At 47.9% G+C, this 25,311-nt stretch overlaps 1 protein-coding gene and 1 long non-coding RNA gene across 2 annotated transcripts in view; one reads left to right on the forward strand and one right to left on the reverse strand.

Annotated features, from left to right (window-relative positions):
* The window catches only part of ESYT3 (extended synaptotagmin 3), a 40,176-nt gene extending 19,656 nt beyond the window's left edge, over nt 1-20,520 (forward strand). Inside the window, exons 4-23 of the mRNA XM_081301824.1 lie at nt 3,178-3,254; nt 4,681-4,747; nt 5,352-5,441; nt 5,914-5,969; nt 7,324-7,444; nt 9,524-9,694; nt 10,524-10,606; nt 12,291-12,339; nt 12,753-12,842; nt 13,276-13,338; nt 13,439-13,501; nt 14,038-14,106; nt 14,546-14,632; nt 15,143-15,292; nt 16,312-16,793; nt 17,373-17,471; nt 17,905-18,036; nt 19,408-19,513; nt 20,087-20,136; nt 20,426-20,520. Of these exons, the coding sequence (XP_081157950.1) occupies nt 3,178-3,254; nt 4,681-4,747; nt 5,352-5,441; nt 5,914-5,969; nt 7,324-7,444; nt 9,524-9,694; nt 10,524-10,606; nt 12,291-12,339; nt 12,753-12,842; nt 13,276-13,338; nt 13,439-13,501; nt 14,038-14,106; nt 14,546-14,632; nt 15,143-15,292; nt 16,312-16,793; nt 17,373-17,471; nt 17,905-18,036; nt 19,408-19,513; nt 20,087-20,136; nt 20,426-20,462 (2,142 nt within the window). The 3' untranslated portion in view covers nt 20,463-20,520. The remainder of the gene's footprint in view (nt 1-3,177; nt 3,255-4,680; nt 4,748-5,351; nt 5,442-5,913; nt 5,970-7,323; nt 7,445-9,523; nt 9,695-10,523; nt 10,607-12,290; nt 12,340-12,752; nt 12,843-13,275; nt 13,339-13,438; nt 13,502-14,037; nt 14,107-14,545; nt 14,633-15,142; nt 15,293-16,311; nt 16,794-17,372; nt 17,472-17,904; nt 18,037-19,407; nt 19,514-20,086; nt 20,137-20,425) is intronic.
* LOC308653235 lies at nt 6,261-23,815 on the reverse strand. Its single transcript, XR_014023024.1, has 3 exons — nt 23,494-23,815; nt 22,798-22,922; nt 6,261-6,800 (listed from the first exon to the last, which is right to left on the reverse strand). It is a non-coding gene; the product is annotated as an uncharacterized lncRNA (long non-coding RNA).
* Between the last annotated feature and the right edge of the window lie 1,496 nt (nt 23,816-25,311).

The following is a 25,311-nucleotide window of genomic DNA, read 5'->3' on the forward strand; positions in this document are numbered from 1 at the left end:
CTGAGGCAGGAGGATCTCAAGTTCAAAGCCAGCCTCAGCAACTTAGTGAGGCCCTAAGCAACTTAGTGAGACCCTGTCTCAAAGTTGAAAAAAGAGCCAGGTTAAGCAACCCTGGGTTCAATCCCTGATACCAAAAAAAAAAAAAAAAAAAAAAAAAAGTTGTGGTGCCAGACAGATTCATGATGGGCAAGCCATGCTAACCTCATGGTCTGTGATAGTACATAAAGCAGTTTGATGCCCTGGTTGGTCCTGGCATTTGGTTGGAAGCCCCCACAACTCTGTGAAGACCAACAGGGATCCCAGGATAAAATGGTCCGTGGCCAAAGAGGTTTGTGTTCAGCACACCTAACATCACATCCCGGGTCTAGACCAGGTTTCCAGTTTCACCCTCTGGACCCCATTCCTCCCACCCCAAAGAGCCCACCGAGGCGAGTCTTATTTGGATCATCGCTGTCATGACATCCACCACTCAGTAAATCAGAGGTGCTGGCATTCAGCCAGCCCTGGAGTATGCTGGTTTCAGAGCAGGCCAGCCTGCCAGCCCTGGAGAACGGGGCAGAGGAGGCTGCCTGACCCGCAGAGATTCTGGTTTAGGCCCCCGGGCTCTGCCAGCACCAGCTTGGCCCAGGGTTGCTTGGCTCACACACAGCTTACTGAGCATGCGCTGTGTTCGGTGCTATGGAGCGCATGCGCCACACCTGCCTACAGGGGACAGACGAGCTAGTACGGGAACCAAGGCAGTGCGCGCAGGGTGGTCGAGCACCTGGGTTCAGGGGTTCAGAGGTGGAGGGGCGAGGGCTGGCGCGGGGGCTGGGGGACTTCTGGGAGGAAGCGCTGAGTTGGCATGTGACTAATTCAGCAGGCAGGAGACCTGAGAGTCCTCTCTGCTGACTGCAGAGCCTGCCCCACCAGGCCACTCCTCTGACTGGGCGTCTGGGGACGTGGTGCTGGGGCAAGTCATCCTAAGGAATGATCTTCCCCATGCCAGGGAAGATCAAGTCTGTGCCCAGCTCCCTCTGCACTTGGACTAAGGACTAAACCTCTCTGAGCTCCAGTTTCTTCATGTCTGAAAGGAAAAGAGCCACTTCTTAAGGTGGTCGTGAGGCACATATGGCAGGCCTGGCCTTGGTATGGCTCTATGTGGCTGGTGGCAGTGCCCTGCGTTGTGGAGGTCAATTCTAGCCTGGTGCTCCTCACCTGGCTGTGAGCCCTGTTGGCACAGAGTAGGTCTTCATGGCAGAGGCCTCCAGGCAGTCATTTCTCCCTGAGACCTGGCTCTGTGGATGTGGGTCTTTGGGGCTGGCCAAGCTTTTGTAGGTACCAGGTAAGCCCCTCCCAACCTCTTGGCCCCCAGCAGGCCCTGGATGGCTGCTTAGTCTCAGCACCCTCTTCCAACACAGGCTTCCACTGAGGCAAGGCAGGGCCCAGGGCTGTGCCGTTTGAGGCTTCCATAGTACTGGGGACTCTCTTGAAGAAAAGGAATGTAGAATCAAAAATGCAAAATAGGGGTAAAGTGAATATTAAATAAATAGGAGGGCTGGGGTTGTGGCTCAGCAGTAGAGCACTCGCCTAGTACCTGTGAGGTCCTGGGTTCAATCCTAAGCACCACATAAAAAAAATAAATAATTAAAATTTATTAAACAATAAATAAATAGGAGAAAGAATAAGAAAATAAATTGGAGCATGTTACACATTTTAAAAAGCTGACAAATCACACTTATCACAGACTCTGGAAAAACCATATGACATTTTTAGTGAACTTGTCTAATATGTCCTATAATACATTTTTCTCCTTTTTTTTTTCTTCTTCTCCATACTCAGAACCATTCCATAGGTCAGTGCATTTGTAAATTCCACTTTTTGTGGAGCAAGTCAAAAGTTAATGAATCTTCTCTAGTGGTACTGATTGAATTTTTTTCTGCAATATTTTCTTATGAAAAATTTCAAACAAAAAAAAATTTTTAAAGCTATTCAGTGAACATCATGTACCTACCATCCAAATTGTGCAGATGGTAATCTTTGGCTATATTTTATTTATTACATATCCATGCATCTATCTCTCTACATATCTTTATTTGTTCTTTTTAGATATACATGACAGTAGAGTGTATTTTGACACATATACATACATGGAGTATAACTTCACATTCTTGTGGTTGTACATGATGTGGAGCTACACTGGTTGTGTATTCATATATGAACACAGGAAAGTTATGTCCAATTTATTCCACTGTCTTTCCCATTCTCATCCTCCCACACCGCCTACCCCATGCAATCTGGTATACTCCACCCCCCACAATTGTGAGTCAGCATCCACATATCAGGGAGAACATTTCCCCTTTGGTTTTTTGGGATTGGCTTATTTCGTTTAGCATGATAGCCTCCAGTTCCATCCATTTACCGGCAAATGCCATAATTTCACTGTTTTTATGACTGTCTACTCATTTAAAAAAAATGCATTTCAAACTAAATAGATATTGGTGAACTTTACCCCTAACCCAGCATGAACATCATTAATTAAGATTCAAATGAAATTTGTTTTACCCTTGATTAGTAATAACCAGACTGCTGGACAGAAGAGTCTGAGCAGGTGGAGCTGAAAGCAGAAGGAAAGTTACTTGGGAACCAAGGTCTTGGCTCAGAGCCAAGGGCCCAAGGCTCTGTAGCAGTGCACTTGAATCCTCAGGATCGGATCCCTCACCAAGGATCCTGCCCCCTTCCCTTTCCTCTATGGGGCCAACTCACTCGCCAGACTTAGCTTAAATGCTTCCCCCTCCAGGAGCCTACGTTAGCCCCGCCCAATCTGGTCAGAAGGTCCTGAAGTCCCAGATGCCTCAGGACAGCAGGGCTGCTCCTCCTGTGGCCCCTCCCTGCCCTATTTGTCTCCTGGGCTGGACTGTAGGCGGTCCCTCTTGCTCCTTGCTTTCTCCCAGTCCAGGGCTGTGCAGGGTAGACGCTCAATAAATAGCCGTGACAGGAGACAAAGGAGGGGACACCTTCAAGGGAGGAGTATCTCAGCTGCAGGTGGGTTTCTGTGTGTGTGTGTGTGTGTGTGTGTGTGTGTGTGTGTGTGCGTGCGCGCGCCTCAACCCAGGAGCACAGCGGCTTGTGGGCAGGGGCTTGTGGCCATCCCTGCTTTGAGAACCTACTGACCTTCCTGTCTGCCATCTCTTCCAGTGCCCCAGGGTGAACGGTGTCAAGGCACACACTAACAAATGCAACCGAAGACAGGTCACCTTGGACCTGCAGATATGGTGAGCCCTCGTGCCAGGTGGGGGCTTCCAGGGACAGGGAAACTCTGTGGGAGCAGCCAGTTGGAAGATGCAGTGGCATGTCTACTCTCTGATTTGGGCTATAGAACCCCTTGTTGTGCTGGGGCACAAGGGGAGAAGTATCAGGAAAAATGGATGGAAGAATGACTGGTCCTGGGGGAGCTGCCATTCTCTGGGCCCACAGCCCAGTCCTGGCTTCTCCCACCCCCTGGCTCATTCTGGATAACAAGGAAGCCGAGCTGGGATCACCTAGAGGATCAGACCAGCTGCCTCAGGATGCAGAGAACCAGGGAGGGAAGCCCAGGGAGTTCTGAGCATGGATTGAGAAAGGCCAGCTGGAGGCCAGGAGGATGCAAAGTCTCATAAGCAGCTAGGTTAGCAGGCGGGACCCAGGCACCTCTTTCAAGTGAGGTTCATAAGGGGCTTGAGTCAGGATCAAGGGAGGCTCCATCCAGGGTGTCTTCCTGCAGGTGGTGAGATTTGAGTTATGCTTTGAACAACTCCTGAGTCCCAGAGTGATCGCCCTTCCTTCCCAGTGTCTCTCATTTTCCGACCTTTGCCCAGAAGCTGGCCCTGAGAGCATGCTAGGGAGATGGGAGCCAATTCTGGGGCCACCCACCCCTCTTTAGGGATTTGGTCTCCAGGCAACCAGATGCTCCTGGCTCTTGAGGCTCTGCCATGAGAGCCTGTATGAATAGTTGGAGCCCCTCAATGCCATCTAACCCACCCAGCCTCCCAGGCAGTACCCAGAGCCCCTGTCTGCACATTCTGCCTGCCCCACTCAGCATTTCTGACTTGTGATGTCAGGCTCCTCTGCCTGTGACCTGCAGGTGTGTGACAGCTACTCTGTCATCCCCCTTAGTCCTCGGACCTTTAATAGTCTCCTGATCTTTACCCTCAAGAGCACTTGTCCTGGGCTCCTGTTCTTGCAGCCTGAGGCCTTGTCACCTTTGCCCACCTCCATCGCCCCCGCCACACCCTGGGCAGTGGCTTGATGTAAGCACTGGGGCTGCTTCTGGAAAGAGACCTGTGCAGAAATGGGGCAGGGGCACATAGTAGTGGAGAGGAGCGGTGTGTTTACCAAGAGCTGATTCTTTCCATCTTTGGGTGTCATGGGGCAAGGTGATATTCAGAGTCATTGTCCTCAAGGTTAGAGGTGGGGACATACCCAGGATACCAAGATGCAGGGGACTAAGGGGCTACCTCTCCTGATCTGGACCTGGATTAGGGTCTAAACAGAACCAAGGAAGGCTGAGGCTGTAGGGGAGGCTGTATGGCAAGTGACATAGCTTAGATTTGGTGGCCAGCAGCCAGGGATCAGGCTGTGCAACACTGGGCAAGTTTCCAGACCTCTCTGAGCAGGTGGACTTGCCTCCTCTCCATTCTTCCTTCTCCCTGTCCATTTCAGCTACATCGGGGACTGTGAGATCAGTGTGGAGCTGCAGAAGATACACGCAGGCGTGAATGGGATTCAGGTGGGTGGAGCCACATGACTGCCTCTGTTCCAGCCCCTAGGGACAGAAAAAAGTACCTGGAAGGCAGGAGCCAGCTCAGGCGGGAGCAGGCTGCAAAAGGTGGTGAGGAACCAAACACAGGCTGGGGGCTGAAGAAACCTCAGGCCCAGGGTCACATGGCCAGGAAGTGGTGCTGGGCTTCAGCCCCAGCTCTGCCTCAGGGCTGCACAACCTGCCTCAGGTTGCAAAGTCCCTGGGCGGCTCCAGCTGCCTGGGGGAGAGAGGCATTCTGGAGTGATGAAGAACCATCGCTTAGACATCCAGGTGAGAGCAGGAGGTGGCGATGTCACCCCAAGAACGCGCAGTGACATTGCGTCCCTGCTCCTGGAGTGGTTAGCACAACACAGAAAGTGGTCAGGGGTCAGTCTGTGGCCTTGGTGGCTGGCACAAGAGTCGCTGCTATGTCCAGGCTCCTGCACACCCAGTGTAGTCCCTGCTGTGACAGCAGGTGGCCTGGGGTAAGTGGTCCTGATATGGACATGGAACAAGGTAGGAAATGACCTCGGCCGAGTGCAGCAAACCAGAAGAAAGAAGACCTGCTTTCTCAGCCTCTGTGCCCATCCAGTTGCAGGGCACCCTGCGGGTCATCCTGGAGCCCCTCCTGGTGGACAAGCCCTTCGTGGGAGCTGTCACCGTGTTCTTCCTTCAAAAGCCGGTGAGCCCCGGGGACAGGGGCAGAGATGCTCCTGAGCAGAGCCTTTGGGTTGGAGCCCAAGAATGGACATTGCTATAGCCCCCCCCCCAGGCCTAGGCCCTCATGCTTCTGCCTCGCTTAATCCTCTAGCAGCCTGAGGAGCCAGACTTGGTCCTACCAAGAGACAAAGCCCAGAGGGGGCACACAGGTGGTCTGAAGAAGAGCTCACAAACTCGGCTCTCCAAGGCCAGGCAGCCTGCAGCCGAATGGGCAGGCTTCCCCCTGTGGTGGGTCTTGGCAGGAGGCAGCAGGCTGGCAGCCCTGGCTTCATCCTGAGCTAAGGCCCGAGCAGGTCAGGGAGGTGCCCTTGCCCATCTGACCTGCCCACAGGGGGCAACCCTGGCAGGCTGGGCTCTCTGTTCAGGCAGGTGTGAGGTACTTGGAAGAGGTTCTCAGCTCCTTGTTGCCTAACAGCCTCCTCCTGCCCCTGTAGCATCTGCAGATCAACTGGACAGGCTTGACCAACCTGCTGGATGCACCAGGCATCAAGTAAGTGCCTGGGAACCTCCAGGGAGGTCCCCAGTGGAGGCACAGGGTTCTGCTGTCAGTGCCGGGAGCTGCACAAGGATGTGCCCACCCTCCTGTTCCATGCATGAGGACTGGGGCGAGAGGGACAGCCTTGAGCCCTCCCTTCCACAGAGAGAGCCTCCGTAGGTGTGGGCCGAGGCTGACAGGGCTGTGCCCAGAAGACAGACAGACAGACACACACACACACACACACACACACACACACAGAGTCAAGAAGTGCTTTACTCAGTGTTGGGCCGAGGGGCATTCAGGTCCCTGTCCTGGGGCTCTGATCAGATGAGGTGTTCTGGAGACCACAGGGACTAGTGAGAGAGGAGCCCAGGCCAGCTAGCTCTTGGCTCTGTCACTTAGCAAATTTGTGACTGTGGACAGGCTATTTCACTTCTCTGGGCCTGTTGTCAGTAAAAGGGAAGCCTGGTTCCTCTGACTCGAGGTCCCTGGGAGAGCATTTGGGGATGTGGTGACCATATACTGGGATTGGGCACATCCAGGTATCCTCTTCATTCTTCAAGCCAGCCCCTCCCTAGCCCATGTCTGTGGCGAGAAGTCCAGGTGGCCTCATGACTGTGGTCATGAACTCAGGCACAGGAGGGGCTGGCTGTCACAGCGGAGGCTGGTGAGGAGGGGCTGGTCTGGAGGTCCCAGGCCCCTGGTGAGGTGCAGAGGAAGGCTCCAGCCCCTCAGACACGCCTCCGGAGGAAGGAGGGACAGGGACTGGCCAGGTTAAGCACTTCTTTCATTCAAACAACATTTGTTGAGCACTCACTGTGTGTCCCTCCTGTCCCTATGTCCCTGTTTGGGAGAGAACAAGGTGGGTTATAATGAGAACAGGGGCAAGCCAGGCAGCAGAGGGCTACAGTAGCCAGCTCTTGCGTAGTGTTTCTGTGGTCCAGGCACCGCACACGTCTCCTCCCCTACAGCTACTCAAGGAGGCTGGCATTGCTAGCCAACCTCCTAGAGATGAGGGAACCCAGGTGCACAGAGGCGGGTGATATGCCTAAGGTCACACAACTAGGGGGCAGTTGAGCTGAGGTCATACTCAGTCCCCAGGGTCTGTTCTTGGCCATCCAGAGAACAAAGCAGGACTGGGGCGGCAGGTGCCAGGGGGTGCAGGGGGGAGGGCTGCTATTTGGGACAGAATGTCAGGGTTTGTCAAAATGGATAGCCACCTCCATCCAGGTGGGAAGGGATCAGGCTGCCTGTTAGGGCTCACACCAAGCTGGGCTGTCGGTTCCAGTGCTGAGGCTGGGTGGAGGGACAGGTGGCATGGGGAGGGAGTGTTACCCTGCTATAGTTGTCATGCCTGATACCCTAGTGAAGTGTCGGACAGCCTGCTGGAGGACCTCATTGCTGCCCACCTGGTGCTGCCCAACCGAGTGACTGTGCCTGTGAAGAAGGGCCTGGATGTGACCAACCTGCGCTTCCCTTTGCCCTGTGTGAGTGAGTACCTGGTGCTGGCCGCAGCATCAGTGTGGAGGGACACCTGGGCGGCTGGGGAGGTGTCCTGAAATGCATTCTCAGATACTGATCCCAATTTCCACCCTTCGAGGGCTGGCATCCCATTTCATAGGGTGGAGACTGAGGCCAGGAGGTGGGATGACTTTGCCTGAAGTCATTTTACCATCCAGGGAGGGGCAGAGCCCAGGCACATTCTCTTCTGTGCTCCTGGCACCCCCTGTGGCTTGTGTTGAGGACTGTGTGCAGCCATTTCCATGACACCCCAGGAGGTCCCTGGACTCTGTCAGTTTGGGTCAGGAAGAACCTTTGGGCCTACTGAGGAAGAGTCTTGGTTGATCTGGTGCACTGAGCCACATTGTCTCCCCATCCTGGGTCCAGCTCAGGACGCCCTTGGGGACAGTCTCTACAGAAAGGTGCCTTGGCTGTGGGCCTGAACTCCTGGTGGCTGGGAGTCAGGACCCCAAGAGAGGGGAAAGCACCCATTCTTACCCTCGGCACCAGGTAAGAGCATGGCCTTCTCGCTGAATGAGGCACACATCTGCTGAGTCGGCGGGGGGGGGGATCCCAGAAAACCCAGGCTGGCTGGGGATACAGCTCATGTGTCCTCTTCCCATGGTGGCACACTGGTGTGGCCTGCACTGTATGTGTGATGGTCCCCAAGTAACAATACGAATGCCTCCTCCCATATCACAATTACTAAAGACTTGTTGTCCTTAGAGTATGTCCCACTTGGGATGTACGAGTAGTCACACTACTACATTTTAGACTCCCTTGGAATAGTTCCATTGGCCACAAATGTTTACATTTGTTTGTTTCAGTCTATCTTTTACAACTTAATTGTTACCTTAATTTCCTTTTACAATTATGCAAATAGTTGTGTGTTTCTAAAGTCCTATATAAAACCAAATTATATTTTAAGAAATTCAACTTCTACCTCTTGTTCCCTCCAGTTCCTATAACTAATGGTTTATCCTGCCATTATTTTTCCTTGGTTTTCAGTAAGAATAGATAGATATATACGGTCATATGTGCATATATTTGATTATCTTCATAGTCCCCTTTCTTGGGAAGATGGTAGCCTACTGTAGTTTCCCTACCTTGTTTTTGTCACTCACTGGGTCGTGGAAATCTCAACAATGGCAGCATGGAGACCGCCCTCATTCCTTCACAGCTGCTGGGAGGCTCTTCACTGTGGGAATGTACTGAAGCTGGTTCACCCCTTGATGAACAGTTAGGTCATGTGTCTGGACTTTTGCTGTTACAGATACAGTGCAGTGAATAGCCTTGTGCAGGCATCATCCTATATTTTTGCCGGCATGCCTTTGGGATAGGTTCCCAGATATGGGAACAAAGGGAAAATGTGGGTCAAGGGGAAAATGCATATGTATTTACTGCTATTTCTAAAGAAGTAGTTCCAGGATGGCGGCAGACCTCAAGCCCTGTGAATTGTTCTTTTCGGATTTCCTGTGCTGTTTGTTATTAAGAGTGTTTTAGTTTTCATTTCTTTTTGAACATCCCTCTATGAGTGTGCAGAAGAGCTCTGTGCTGTGGCATGGCCCAGGGTGTGGTAGCTGACACTTGGTGTGGGGCCTTAATGAGTAGAGGGACTTCCTACCAGCAGCAGGCAGTGCCCACAGGATGCTCCACTGGGTGTGGAGAAGAAATGATGTTAGGACGCAGTCTATATGCAGGTTACGTGAAGAGGGCTGATGGGAAGGAGGAAGCTCCTGAGGCAACATGATTGTTGGTACAGGACAGGAAATGGGTGCATTTGAATAGCCCTCCATGTGGCAGTTTGGAGGCAGGGTGGGTGGGAGGGTCAGAGACACAGTAGAACCTGCTGGTGCACTGGGAGAGCCTGAGGTCCTACCATCACTTGTTGTGTGGCTTTGGCCAGCTCATTGCTGTCTCTGGCTTCCACCTCCCCATCCAGACCATGGAGCAGGTGAGCTGGGGGGGGTAGTGATCTCTGATGACTGTGGCCCTGCTTTCCTGGGCCTTGATGGCTGATGCAGCCCAGGAAGCAGCTGTGAGCCCTGGGCTGGGGCATTTTCCAGGGGGTGATCAGAGTCTACTTGCTGGAAGCTGAGCAGCTGTCCGCAAAGGACAGCTTCCTGGGGCTTGGAGGCAAATCAGACCCCTATGCCAAGGTGAGCATCGGCTTGCAGCATTTCCGGAGCAGGACCATCTACAAAAACCTGAACCCCATCTGGAATGAGGTATTTGAGGTAAGGGTCTCCTTGGCCTCTTTTGACAGTCCTGGGTGTCTAGAGGTTTCATCTGGGCTGGCTGGGCACAGTCAAGGTGGGGCCTTGCCCTGTGGAGAAGCTCTGGCCAGCCATGGGACTTGGAGATGGGCAGGCAGGTTGGTGTGATTCCTGACCATATCCACCAGGCCTCTGGAGGTGGGCTGCCCTGGTCCCGTATTTTCAGCCTGCGGGCAAATCCCCCTATCTTCTTTCCCTACCAGAATTAGCTTTGTTGGAAATTCTCAAAAAAAAGACCCTCAGGCAGGCAGTTCTGCCCACACCCCAGCCTTCCCTGCTAGAGCCACACATCAGGAACCTGAAGTCCTTCATTAGGTCCACCCACAGTCCCTGCTACTTGAAGGGTGGACCCACAGTCTGTTAAGACCTCGAAGGCCCCTCCAATTTCACATTCCAGGGCTGCCACCTTGGTGCCCTCTCCAACTTCCCCTCACAACCAGCCATCTGTGTGCTGTCACCAATGGGCCAAGGCAGGGAAACAGAGTGATAAAGGGTGGATCAGTGTCCTGGGGTGCCACAGCCATGGGGCCAAGGGAGTGTGATGGGCAAGTGCTCCGGAACCCACAGGCCCAAGGCAGAGTGGATAGCAGCCACTGCCCCGGTTTGTTCATGTTCTCTAGCCTCCTCCACCCTGTGTGAGGGGCATCCTTTCCTCCTTGTGGGTGGGGTTCTGAGGCAATTAAAAGGCCAGGAACCTGCCTGCGCACCAGGCTGGGATTTGGCTCCCTCAGGTCGTAAGGGCTGATGGATCAGTCGCGACCTATTGGTCAGGACACCTCTCTCCTTTCAGTTCATGGTGTATGAAGTCCCTGGGCAGGACCTGGAGGTGGACCTGTATGACGAGGACACGGACAGGGATGACTTCCTTGGCAGGTGAGGAGGGTAGAACTGGGCCTTGGACCTCCCCTGTCTGGGGCTGTGGGCTGAGCCTATGAGGACCCAGGCACCCCTACTCTCATTGCTTACTGACCTGCAACCCTCTCTGACATGGTGACTATGCCAGGCAGCCTGTCCCACCAACCACAGTTCTGCCACTCACTTTCCTGGATGTCTCTCAAGTCTCCACCCCTGACCTAAACCCTGGGGCAGGCCAGAGAGAACCCCAAGTATTTTGCATGATGGGCTCTGCTTTCTGCCCTCCTGACAATGTACCCAGAGTCCCCACTTGGAGCAGAGGGCAAGGCTGGCATGGATGACAAGGGATCCAGTTCCAAAGAACCCTGGCCACTCCCTCGGGATTCTAGGAAGGTTGAAATGGCTGGGGTGGGACTGGCCATCAGACCTTCAGATTTACATGTCTTTGGGTCAGGCAGTTCCATGTCCAGGAATCTCCTACAAAATAAAAGCATTAGTACTCAAAATGCTATTGCGTAAGTATTTGTGGTAGCAGAACACACCCCCTCCTCACCCTGGAAACATGAATGGATGTCCAGTCCCTGGGCACTGGCCGAATGTTCAAATGAGTAAGTCGCCATTGCCAAATGTCAGAGTATTCTGTACTTTTAAAAACAAAGTAACAGGTGTGGTGTTACATGCTTATAATCCCAGTTCCTCAGGAAGTTAAGGCAGGAGGATCACAAATTCAGCGTCAGTCTCAGCAGTTTAGCAAGGCCCCAAGCAACTTAGTGAGATATACTGCCTCAAGATAAAAAGGGCTAGGGAGGTGGCTCAGTGGTTAAACATCCCCGGTTCACTCCCCAGTACCAAAAAAAAAAAAAAAAGTAACATCTATGTGCTGGTTGATACCCAATTCGTAGGTAGGGAAGTGCTATGTCATGCGATCCAGAGGACCCGAATGTGTTCACATGTGCAGAGGAGCCTGGAAACTGCTGGCACTGCTCGCCTCCAGGCCAGAGGCAAAGAAGGGAGTTTCTAGTCTCACACCTTGCCCCCGTGCTTGATTCCATGAATATGTCATTATAAAAAGTGGAAATAAAACCAAATGGGAGACAGCCTGACAGCTAAGAAACGGCTCACCCACAGGTGTTGCCTGTCATATTTTCCATCTTAATGAAACAGTTGCAGTTTCAATGTTGCAAATTAGAGGAGTGGTTTGTGGCTCATGCTGTATGTGGCTGAGCGAGTGAGCGAGGGGACGCTGTACTGTGGGAGTCACCACCTCTCACACAATCTTAGCCCTTGCAGGGTACCTGGGGGCAGTTTCCAAATCAGAGGGCATTCTGTTAAGGTGACTGGGAGTGGTGCTTGCAGCACTGAGCAGCGTGCACAGGCCAGGGAGGCTAAATCCCTGTGACGAATGGGCAATTTTGCACAATAAAGAATCATCACATTCAAAATGCCAGTAGCCCTGCTGCTGAGAGGTCCAGAGGCAACATGTCCAGCAGCCCCTTTGTCTGGGAGGCACCTGCCTCCCTGGGTACCATGTGCCCAGTGGTCAGCTAGTCCTTCCTTCACTTGAATGGAAGTTTGACATCCCATTGATTTTTTTGGGATGAAAAAGATCTGACTTAACGGCCCCAGGTAGATTCCAAGATGGGCCTCCAGGCCCTCTCTGCGCTCCTCCTTTGTGCTGACCCCCTCTCCCTGTGTGTTCCAGCCTGCAGATCTGCCTGGGGGATGTCATGACAAACAGAGTGGTGGATGAGGTAAAGTGGTGCCACAGTTCCTGGTGGGGGGCGGTGGCCCACTTCCCAAAGGCAGCCCTGGCAGGTTGTCCTGGGAAATGGGGCCTTCTGTGCTGGCTGCATACACCCCATTCTTGGGGACAAGAGCTGGGTAAGGCACAGGTGGCTCCAGGGAAACCCAGGGCCTGGGTTAGAAGAAGCTTCCCTGGGAAATGTCCAGAGTGAGGATCCCAGCAGGGGAGATGCCATTGCAGGGTGGGTCTGTCCATGCTGAGTACCACTTGCCCTCCTGGAACCTGTCTGCCCACACTCCTGCTGAGCCCATGTCTGGGTTGGCATCTTTTCCTGGAGCCCATGACTGAGTGTTCCAAAAAGGGTCAGTAGCCTCTCCCTGGCCCTCTTTCTGAACTTCCCTCTCCCACCCCACCTCACAGTGGTTTGTCCTGAATGATACAAACAGTGGGCGGCTGCACCTGCGGCTAGAGTGGCTGTCACTGCTCACTGACCAGGACGCTATGACTGAGGTGAGTGTGGGGTGTCACAGGCTCCCTAGCAGGAGGGGGTACAGGATATGTGCAGGCTGTGTGCAGGAAGAGGCAAGGAGGAGATGAAGCCCCTTACTTCTTGCTCAGCCCCCTCTCTCCACCCAGGGAAGCCCCTAATCTCTTAGCATACAAGCTTCTAAGCATCTCAGTCATGTTTAGGGAAGTCGAGGTCAAGAGCTCTGTGTCAATGCCCGTCATCCCAGGTCAACAGGGAAATCACCTTTGTGTCTAACTTGAATCTGTCATGCTGCCGTTTGTTGTATTCTTATCCTCAACAAAAAGCTAGGCCATGAGAGATCTTACAGTTGGTCTGGAGGGTAAGGGTTGGCTTCTTTTTGCTGTGTCATCTGCAAAACCAGCAGGTGTGTCCTGCTGCTGGGGACACCCAGTGAGAGCCTGTAACTTTTTGTAGGACCATGGTGGCCTCTCCACTGCCATCCTTGTGGTCTTCTTGGAGAATGCCTGCAACCTGCCGGTGAGTGGTGACGTTTTCAGTGTCACACACACCCTGCTTTGTGTCTATTACTTCCAAAAGTTTATGTGTTGCTTTAACTCCATTTCTTCTGGTGCTGCAGAGAAACCCTTTCGACTACCTGAATGGTGAATATAGAGCCAAAAAACTCTCCAGGTTTGCCAGGGTAAGTGTGGATGTGCAAAGCAAGGGCAAATTACGGCCTCCCCCACCCTGGAAAGTAACCACAGCTTATCTTCTGCACCATTCTGTGCATACAGTCTGGGGACAACAAGGGGACCATTCCATGGATCCACCTTGTACCAAGCATGGACTAAGCAACTTGCCCCTATTTGTCATCTGAGTCCCCTGATGACTGATGTCAGTAGCTTTTATTGCCCTTTTATAAATGGGATCCAGAAGGTTATTGCCTGGGTCTGTGAGGACTGGAACATGACTTCACCATCTGTTTCCATAGCCCCAGGGAATACGGGCCTGTGCTCATCAAGCCAGCTTGGGCCTCTAGTCTGTAATCAAGCCTCTCCTGAGGCCAGTCCTATCCTGGTGCTCGCATAGTAACTGCTGCCCAGAGGGCCTGGGAGCACAGGGCAGTCCTCTCTCAAAGGGAAGCAGTTGGTTACCCCAGGAGCCACTGACGGGGGTGGTGTCTCAAGATGACCCTGACAGCACTACCCTGAATGCTGTGGGTTTGCCTCCTCACAGAACAAGGTCAGCAGAGACCCTTCTTCCTATGTGAAGCTGACTGTAGGCAAGAAGACGCATACAAGTAAGGTAAGACAGCGGATGCTTAGGCCTGGGCCAAGGAAGTGGGGCCCCAGCCCTCAGGGAGGGAGGCAGAAAGGAAGAAATTCCCCTACACTGAGGGCTTAGTAGGCTCTTTAGTCCTCATGATAACCTCACAAAATAGTTTTATAGCTGAAGCTGAGGACTTTCCCAAGAGCAATTGTACAAAGCAGCAGAATTGGGGTTCAAGCTTGGCCTGGCCCTACAGCCTGTGTCCTTTACCCCAGCACCAGGAATTCTGTCAGCTCTGGGCTCAGTGAGCCTTCATGATGAGTTTTTAGTCCCCTGCAGAGCACTGTCAGCATTTTGAATCTGGCTGTGTGGTCCTTGTGCAGTCCCCCACTACAGCATGTGATATCTGATCTCTGGGGCCAGACTGAAAGCAGCAGGTGCCAATATCTCTGCTCTCTCCTCCTTCTGTTCCCAGATCTGTCCCCACAACAAGGACCCGGTGTGGAGCCAGGTGTTCTCCTTCTTTGTGCACAGTGTGGCAGCTGAGCACCTCCGCCTGAAGGTGTGCTTGAAGCTGGGCTCCTGGAACAGTTAAGAGGTTGCGAGTCTGACATGCACATCCAGCGGTTCTGGCAGTGAGTCAGGGCCTGTGAGGGAAAGGAGACTGAGGCCCTCCAAGGCCTCAGTCTCCTCCTCCAGGCGGGTGCCTAAGGTCATTGTGGAGGAGGCTGTCCCTGTCATTGATAATGGCAGACTTCAATTTTTTTTTTTTTCATTTAATCTTCACAAAAGATCTGGGGAAGAGTGTCTTTATTTCACCCATGAGGAGATAGAGGCTAAATCAATGATTTGCTCAAGATTTCATGGACAAGAAATTGAGGAGCTGAGGGATTTTGGGCCCTGCTTGGACATTCCATTGTGGAGCAGCTCAGCCCATGGTCTCTAAAGCCCGATGGCCCTGGCCACCTGACTAGCTTGGAGCACTTGCAGGCAGGGACCAGATGCCAGTAGCTACACAGCTCAGACTTGGTCGTGGTATAGGTGGATTTAGTTCCCCCTCTAACTGGCCCAGGTGCTAGATGATGACCAGGAGTGCGCTCTGGGAGTGCTGGAGTTCCCGCTATGCCAGATCCTCCCCTATGCCGACCTCACCCTGGAGCAGCGCTTTCAGCTGGACCACTCTGGCCTGGACAGTCTCATCTCCATGAGGCTGGTGCTTCGGGTAAGCCCCTCAGCCTGGGGGATGGGGGTGGAGCAAGGTGAACTGTCCCAGCATGAAGAAACTACTCTGTGCTGAAGATGCCAGGAAATGGATTTGGTTTTCATCTCTTGGAATATTGTCAGCTGATATTCCTTCAAATACTGCCTCTTCCCTATTTTTCAATCCCTCCTAGAACTTCTGCATTGAACCTTTACAACTATCCTCCGTAACCCTTGTTCTCATCTTCTCTTTCCCATCTCATAGTGCTACATTCTACCTTCTTGATCACAAATTTTCTTTGGCTATGCCTAGTTTACTGTTCGACCTGTTTATTTCAGTGGTGAGTTTTCTAATTTTCTCTTCCAAATCTACCTTTTTTATTGTATTTTATCTCTGTGTCTATATTCCATCTTTAGTCATTGGCAAACATTGTTCATTCTATCATCTGGAAGGTCTGGGACACTGATCTGCTGCTACATTTCCATAATGACTCATTTCTCTAATTGACAATGGCCTGCATTAAGGCTGGCTGTTCCTCCCAAGGAAGTTTTGTTGCCACTGGGTACCTCAGAAGCATTACAAGTCTGGATTCATTTGTTATTTTCTTTACTTTGGGTATCAAAACCCATGGGTAAAATAAATGAACTCAAAATAAATCTGAGGATAGGCCAATAAGTTACAACTCCTCTACCACCACCACCCCCCTACCAAAAAAAACAAACAAAAACCTAGAGTATATTATTATTATTCTACCTTTTCCACAGAAACCACCTTCAGGATCTCACATTGACCCAAGGAAAGCTTAACTTTTGTATTTTACTTTTCACTGTCTTTCACTTAAAGAATTACTTATAAATTTGGCTATGCATTTAAAAGGATGTTTCATTTTATTCTGGCATAATGGCTTTTCAACATATTTGGATTACCATGTTTATTTCTGGAAATGGAATTCCCTAGGGTCTTGATGAGGGGAAGGAGAAACACAATAGCTGAAGTTGATTGGTAGGCCCAGCCATAACCATCTTATCATCTGCTTCTAGTTCTTGCGTGTGGAGGAACGGGAGCTGGGGAGCCCCTACACAGGACCCGAAGCACTAAAGAAAGGCCCTCTGTTCATCAAGAAGGTGGCCACCGACCACAGTCCCAATGCCCCACCCCAAGGAGAAGGCCCTACAGATCTGCCATGTCCCCCAGACCCTTCTTCAAACACCAAGGAGGCACCCAAGAACGCCACAACCACCACCAGTACTGTCCCCGAGCCCCAAGAGACAGGCCCAGAGCCCAAAGGCAAGGACAGTGCCAAAGGGCTCTGTGAGCCCCCAGGGAAGAAGAAGAGCTCAACCACCGTCTTCTTGACTGTCCCAGGCCCCCACTCTCCGGGGCCCATCAAGTCACCCAGGCCCATGAAATGCCCCACCTCCCCATTCGCATGGCCACCCACGGGACTAGCTCCCAGCATGTCCTCGCTCAACTCCCTGGCCTCTTCCTGCTTTGACCTGACAGATAACAGCCTCTACATTGAGTATGCACCTCTGCTTAATCTCTTCTAAAATCACCTGCATGAAAAATATCTCCCTGGATGGAAGAGTAGATATGAACTTACACACCTGTGCAAGTTCTGGTTTTCCACAACACATCTATACTAGAGGCAGCATGACACAGGGAATGAGCCAGTTATGGCTCTAGTTACTCTAACTGGACAACAGATACTGGCCTTCAGTTAAGGACCTTTCCAGCAGAAACATTTCCTGAATTCTAAAGAGTCACACTGGGATGATACAAAAAGCATGAAGTATAGAATTACGTAACTGGTAGTCACTTACTCTTTACCATGGCCTTATGAGATTTAATTCAATCTTCACAATAGCCCCACAAGATGGAACTTACCACCATAAAAGATTTACCAAAGTCCCCCAGGAATCATGACAAAGGCAGAGACACTCTTCCTACTGCAAAGTAGGATAAATGTTGACGCTAGATGGAACATTCCTGAGATTAACCAACAGGGCTCTGTGTTCCCCAAGTAGGATATGTATCTCTGTCTTAGGGGAGAGGGCCAACACTTTAATGATAAGAGAGGTGACAAACCCTTTCTTCACAGAGGTGGGGACTGCGGGCAGCGGCGGCTTGGCGAGATTCAGCTCACAGTTCACTACGTGTGTCTGCGGCGCTGCCTCAGGGTGCTCATCAACAGATGCAGGTAGGAGGATTCTTTAGAGGCATCAGGTGGCCACAAACTAAAGTGGGGGCCAGGGTGTGAGGTTCCCAGGTGGAGAAGTAATATATTGGGAAGAGATGAGAATTGAAGTCTTGTGTGCTGTGAATGAAGAGAATCCTCAAAAGAGCACTTGGATGGTCATTCTTTGGGGCTGATGGTCTCAGAGGTTTGCTCGGACATGACTACTACAAAACTGTCTGGGGGTGACTGATAGCTAGTATAATTCCCTTGGATACAAAGTACTTGCTGTACCACAAAAATTCATATTTTCAAAATACACCTGGTGTCTTGTCTTCTAAATGTCTCTAGTCATCTAGACTATAGAGGGTTCTCTACCCCAACCATCCAAGCTAAGCAGCCAGTACGCTTTCTCCCAAATGAGTCTTTTCAGGGGCCTCTCTTCTCTACAAATCAGAAACCTGACGCCGTGCACCAGCAGTGGAGCAGATCCCTATGTCCGCATCTACTTGCTGCCAGAAAGGAGGTGGGCAAGTCGGAAGAAGACCTCCGTGAAGAGGAAGACCCTGGAACCTCTGTTTGATGAGACGTGAGTGGGCCCTCAGCCATCCTAGAGTGCCTCATCCACTTGTGTATTGTGTGTGTCCCAGGCAGCCTGCCAGGGCTGGGCAATACAACATGGTCCGACTGCATGAAGCTTTCGTATGCTTTCTAGCAGGGAAAGGACAACGTGGGCCATTTATCACAAAGGCTGCCCTGAGAGACTGAAGCATTCCTGATTATTGAATGTTTCACAATAATTTTGTTGTTGTAGATAGTACATTAAAAAATAAAGGTATTGTGTCCGAGGGTGGAACCCAGTGCCTCAAGCATTCGAGGCAATTGCTCAACCACTGGGCTACAACCCCAGCCCTCCTCTCTTTAAAAAGATTCAAATCCTTTTACTGCCAAATAAGTATTCGGGGGGGGGGGGGACATTTTTAACTGCATGCTAGCTAGACCTAATGTTTCCTCCAGAGCTCTTTGGCTTCTCTTCCCTCCTGCAAACAGCAGAGGTGTTAGATGAAGGACTCCTCCCTTTCTCTGCAAAGGCTTGTCCACTCATGTTCCTGGGGACAGAAAAGATTAGGCAGACTCTAATCATGTTTCTTACTTTTGATGGGTTAGTGGTAGCAAGTCTGATTTCAAGTGTTTTTATTCTTGATAATCCTCAAAGTACTAAAACCAATGTCTCGTTTGCTTCAGAATCCTGAGAAAAGCCATTTCTAGCCAGCTTAGGAAGATGCTATAACCTCTTAATTATGATTCCCTCTATTCCTGATCAATAATGACTCATTTAAGAGGACTGAGTTCTCTTTGGGCCATGTTAAAGATCCATACTTTGTATCAATCTCTTACTTGTGTGGCTCTACTGATGAACTCAATTATAGAAGGATGTCACAAATGCTACATAGGAATACAGAAAAGACTTGACTTTTAAAACAATCAATAGTAAATTTCTCAAAATTATGCCTGGATTATCTAAAAGGCAGACTTAGCACTCTGCTCTAGAAGTAAGGGCTGTCTTAGGATTACAAAGTTCATACATAGACTCCTCTGCCCTACTCTACAGTCACTATTTTACATGTAGCTTGAAAAAGCCTAACTCTTCAGCAACCTATCCCTTAGATGGTCTGAGCAAACAGCTTGGAAAGAGGTTGAGCAGGTTCAGAGTGGGGAAAGGCAACTAAGAGTAAAGCCAAAGTAGAATTAGACAAATGGGTCATAAACTCCAAACCACAGTAGTCTGAAAGGCACACAGCCTCAGAACACTTCCAGGATTCTGATTACCCATGCACTGAGTACCTAGGAACCAATATGCTCCTCATAGTCTACGGCTCCTGCTTTACTAGGGAAGTGGATAAAACACTTCAGATTTTCAACAAAAATGACTGATGTGGTTTTTTTTTTCTTCCTAAAGATTTGAATTTTTTGTTCCCATGGAAGAAGTAAAGAAGAGGTCACTCGATGTTGCAGTAAAAAATAGTAGGCCACTTGGCTCACACAGAAGGAAAGAGTTAGGAAAAGTAAGTACAAGAAGGGTTCTTGGTACTAGGTTCCTCCCAGTACTCTAACTTGAGTCCACTGAAATTAAATAATATAGAAATATAAATTCATATGATAAACACTATTTTAACAAGAATCTATCAAACTCAGTACTACCCAAGAATTTGAACATCTACTACAGTAATAAGTACTGTGATAAGATACAAGCTTTGCACAATATATTTACCTAAAGTGGAAGAAATATACTCCCAAGGAAAGGCCCCCAAAATGGTATGTGTACAGTATTTCATAGTGTTACATTCAAATAAGTACTCTATACTCGCCTCTTTAGAGGCCAATTCTATAAAGTAGATGGTATTATCTTCATTTTTACAGATGAGGCAGGTTTTCTTTTTATAAATTCATATATAAACTTGAAAACATGACCTGAAATTCCTAAAGTACAGGCACTTGTCTTTCCCCAGGACAGTAAGTTCACTGTCTGTATTGTCCCTCTCGAGAAGGTCCATTTTGAATGCCTAAGAGTCCAAGGAAATTTTATGATGGACTCATGCAGTGTTTTTGGAGAGAAATAATTATTTTCGGTTGTTTAGGTGCTGATAGACTTATCAAAAGAAGATCTGATTAAGGGCTTCTCACAATGGTGAGTATGCTCTTTCGTTTATCACTGTTCTTCAAGACACTGTCTCAGGTGCCCACTCTCTCTCCAAAGTTCTTCCCTTTTCAGTAGCAAGAAGACAGACAAACTACTAACACCTTTAATTCAGGCTTCACTAACTCCATGTCTCATTAACCTATCAGACCCTTGTTAACTACCCTTATTCTTGGCTGGCCAACTTGGAGAGAGTTGCTGCTGGCTCTGTAGAGGCCAACCGTTAGTAATGAGCAGGTATTGTGGACCTAACACAAGTCCAAACCCAACTGCCTTGCAGGTATGAGTTGACTCCAGATGGACAGCCCAGAAGCTGAGGATGAGTAGCAACATCGCTCATGTGTCAGAATGTGTGTATATATGTACAGTTTGCCATTTGATGAAAGTAAATACTGTGTTAAATTTATCTGCATGGCCAGACAGTATTAGGAAGAAACAGGAATTATGGAAAGAACTACTGCAATTGGATTTGTTCAAATCCAGAAAGAAATAGGGATATTTGTGTCTAATTAGCATCAAAACCTCAGTAGTGATTTTTTTTTTCACTTTTGGTGGATAATTATGCACATCTGATTTAGGTCTTGCTAGAAAGTGTCCTGTCCCTAAAATCAGGCTGGAAGAAGTCCTAGAGGAGCTACCAGTATTCCTGGGCAGTTATTGACCAAGGGAGGACACTTTTCTGGATATAAAAAGTGACCCCAAACTGCCAAGAGCTAGCACTGCCAAAGCCCTGTTTGTAACTTGTGGTGCTTGTGTGCCTGGACCTTTGACTCTGTGTTACAGTGATATACCTAAGTACTCTGGTGGCGGGGAACCTAGGGCCAAGTTCTAAACCTAGGTCTGAGTCTGAACTTTCTTGGCAGAGTGCTAAAGGCTGCTGAGGAATGGCACTGCCAAAGGAAAAGGAGCTTTTTGTGTATCAGACAAGTTTGGGAATTCTGTTCCACCATTCCAAGAGATGGGTAGTTTACTTAAATAACATTAAAAGCAAAATATGTAAATTGTCTACTTAAACAAGTGCCTCTTATGCATTTCAAACTCTGTAAAACCACATAGACTTGCCCTGATATTCTTAGAGCAGTTGTCAAGGTCACATCCTCTTCTCTGTTAACTCAGGCAATGTTCTAAACAGGAGATCACATAATTTATAAATTGCCTTTTAAACTTAATCTGATTTCAGCTACATTATCCTGAGCAGATGGTCTGTTAATTGAGTCATCCAAACTTCTCTCCTCCACTAAGCCAGCCCATGCTGAAAGGTCCTCTTCCCACCAACTATCTACTGTTACAATGAAAAATGCTAAACTAAAAATGTTTACTAAGTATCTTATTAAGCAACTGTCAATGAAACTGTTTCAGTTTCATTGAAACTGAATTTTAAGCTACTTGGTTTTCCACCCTCTTCTTAAGACTGTTAAGTAGATATACAATAAAAATTAGTTTCCGCTGAGATTTCTATTTTTGAATGACAGATTTTCATAATATGAGAAACGATGTCGATGCTGTCTACTTCATGACATTGTAATTGTTCCCTAAATAAACAAGTATCTTGAAAATGGTAAAGCACCAAGTAGTATAAGGGAATTTATCATTACATGTTAAATATTAGAATCACTAAAGCAACTACTGATCAAGGTGGCAGACAAATGAAAGCTTACTCTTCTTCCTAACAGGTAAAATTCCGCATGATGATCGGAAAAGCAAAGCAGTACAGAATCAAGGATGAGTTAAAGGAAACCAGAATTGTTAGCTTATGTCAGACAGGAGGCAAGTCTATGGGCCCTATGTGAGAGGGTAAAGAGCCTGAAAAGTTATGTCTCATCAGAAGACAGACACCAATTAGCACAGGAACATAAGGTCTGAAATTACATACCACCAACTTGGTGTAGAAATCCCCAAGACTAAAAAATTGGTTTAGAACCTGGAGTCCTATTAAGATCATATTAAGTCAACTACAAAACTGGTCCTTAAGGTTGCCCTTCACTTCCAGGGAGACTGATACAGCAGATTTGTCACTAAAGGGAAGCTCACAGGCAAAAATTATGAAACAAAACATGGATAAAACTAGTAACTGGACACAAGAAAGAAAATGTCATTAGGGCAGAAGTGGCTATAGGGGAGCAAAAATACCTGTAAGTAGTTGGTAAACCTAAGTCTTGATTACTTTAATACTTTTTTTTTTTTTAAATTGGCTTTCCATTATTTTAACCACCTGAGATAATCAGCTCTTAAAAAGTTCATCTAGGCATAGAGCTGGAGGTTTCAGCCCATGATTGCCCGGTGGGGCATGTGGCCAAGCCACTCACTTCATTGTTTGGACATGATAATAAGAGGCTGGGGTCTCAATACCCCCTTCAAGGACACATTCCCAAACTGGAAGACTAAGAGGTAGAGCCAGTGGGAAATTCCAGCATCTCCCAAATAGTGCCACAGGCCTGGGACCACACTTCTTACACGTGGACCTTTGGGACTTTTATACAAACCATAGCAGTAAGCAACCAAAGACTTTTTTTTTTTTTTTAGTTCCACTGTTTTCTAACACCTGGCTGGTAATTTAATGTCCAAATCCTTAGAGAATTTAGGGAGCTAAAGGGATTTATAATTGGTTCTAAAAATATAAAACCAAGTGTGGGTTAGATACTGACTTATTACCTTCAGCTTCAAATCAAAGTCTCTGTCCAGGGTCTTTCTGCTGGGCTTTTCCAAAAGCAATGGAAGGACACCTCGAGGCTGGAGCAGCTCCTCTGCTGAGGTAGGTTCTCCAGGGTTCTGCCGACCTAGGAGCATGTTCTCGTTCACCTCATTACCCCTCACAGTTCAGCCCTGGTTCCTGCCCTCATGTTCCACCACCACTTGCAAGTTTCTTGGCCAAGAGGGCTACATGCTCCTGTGACAGCTTCACCTCTCCCCTGTGGTTTAAACTGGCCTGATGAGGAGGTGCTTATCCTTTTTTGTATACCCTCTCCCTTGGCCCTATGGAGTGGTCTACTTTCCAAAGATGCTACAGTGTGTCCAAGAGTATTCTCTTACCTCCTTTTAAATAGCCACCTTTTAGTAAATTTTTCATTTTTAGTTACCTGTGCAATGTGGTTTCTCTCAACTGACAATGTTAAAATTTTTAACCAAGAACATAAAGTAACAGAAAACCCACGAAGTTGAAATATAAAACTTCCAAATCAATAGTGAAAAAGCAAAATTAACCCCCTCCCCAATAGTGGGGAGGAAAGCACAGAAAATGTGATAGAATATAAAAAAGATGGCCAAAGGGCTTCTATAAATGTCTGTAATCACAATACACTGTTAAAATCTAGAATATCAGGGGCTGTGGCTCAGTGGTAGAGCGCTTACCTAGCATGTCAGAGGCATTGGATTTGATTCTCAGCACCACATAAATATTGTGTCCTAAAACTAAAAAAAAAAAAAAAAAAAAAAAAAATTTATAAAATCTAGAATACCAAAGAGCATGAAAGTAAAAGGCATAGCTATATATGCTGTTTCCAAAAGCTCAAACATACAAATGTATAAGTAAAAAGATACACCCAAGAATACTTACTATTCATATAAACAGAAATCTTAACAAATATTACGTTCAGAAAAATCTGCTTCCTATCACTTCTAGTCAACTATTGTAGCCCATGTTAAAAAAAAGTCAAAACTGTTAAATATTTGTATTTAAATATTGCCGAATCACACATCACCAACAAGGCTTGTTCACATTGTTATCCAAATAAATGGTATTGCTTCAAGTTGTTCAGTGCACAGCCCATGTGGCTACACACAGGCCTTTCCCCCTCTGATCCAGCAATTTAAATTCTAAATACTCTAGAAAACTTACATATAAGTACAGGTGATGATATGAACATTAGATGCAAAATAAATTGCTAGAATTAGAATTCTTTTTTTTTAAGCAAGGTTGATGGATACAAACATTTTTTTAAATCTTAGTTCTTTATTCCCTCACCAATGAGAAAATGAAAATGGTAATTTATAAATGCATAAGACTTCAAGTACTATTCATATAACCACCTCTATATGAAAATTATGCAACTTTTAAAATAAATCCAGAGACTAAACAAATGGAAAGCTATGCCATATTTGAAGACCCAACAGTGTAGATGCCTATTCTCCCATGCTAATTTGTTTTTAATGAAAGCTCATTAAAAACATAAAAGGTTGTATGTGGGTAGCTTTGTAGATTCAATGTACATAGAAATCCAAGGGCTGGGAAGTCTTCAGCAGTATGACAAAGTTTACTTTAAAGCCATATAATAACTAAAACAAGGTGGTGGTAGTAGTACAGGAAGAGGCAAATGGACCAAAACAACAGAAAAGCCCAACAGTAGTTGTAGTAGTAGTCTATGACAGAGGCACCACTATGAGCAATGGGAAAGGTCAGACTTGTCACTAAATGGTGCTGGCACAACTGGATATGCATTTAAACTTTAGGTTTAATGGGAAAGGAAAACTTATGCTGTAATATGGAAGAATAACTTCACAATTTAAGACCAGGGCAAATTTTCATAAGCCACAAAGAACACTACCTATAAAGACCATATCTTTCTCTACATTAAAATTAAGTTCTAATGTGCCTCAGTGGCTGAGTACTCCTGAGTTCAATTCCCAGTATCACCTACCCCCCAAATTGTTATTCTGTGCATTGAAAGAAACCAGAAATGAAAAGACAGGCCTCAGAAGGGAAGAAGACATTTATACACATATAACTGCCTGATGGCTCATGTCCAGAGTAATAGCTCTTTACAATTTACTCAGAAAAACATAATCTAATAGTTAAATGGGCTAAAGGCACAAATGCTTCAAAAAGAAATAGAAATGTCCAATAAGTAAATAAAAGATACTCAACTTCTAATCAGGAAAATAAACAAAAATACAATAGTTCTCCAACTATACTGGCAAAAAGGATGTTGAAAATAGGGATTTTCATACATTGTACCAATTTATACTCCTCATGAGCAATCACTTTGGAAAACAGTTTGGCATTTTCTTCTAAAGTTACACATTCTCTATCAAAGTCATCTATAACTCTAAAGACTCCATTCATATTGATATCTACAGAAATGGTATTGCCTCAGGTTATATGGTATTTAGCACATGTGGCTACACATACAAGCAATTTCCCCCAAGATCCCAGCAATTTTAGTCGGATGT

Source organism: Spermophilus citellus, assembly GCF_964194105.1.
Source record: "Spermophilus citellus genome assembly, chromosome: 7".
In the NCBI taxonomy this organism is placed as follows: Eukaryota; Metazoa; Chordata; class Mammalia; order Rodentia; family Sciuridae; genus Spermophilus; species Spermophilus citellus.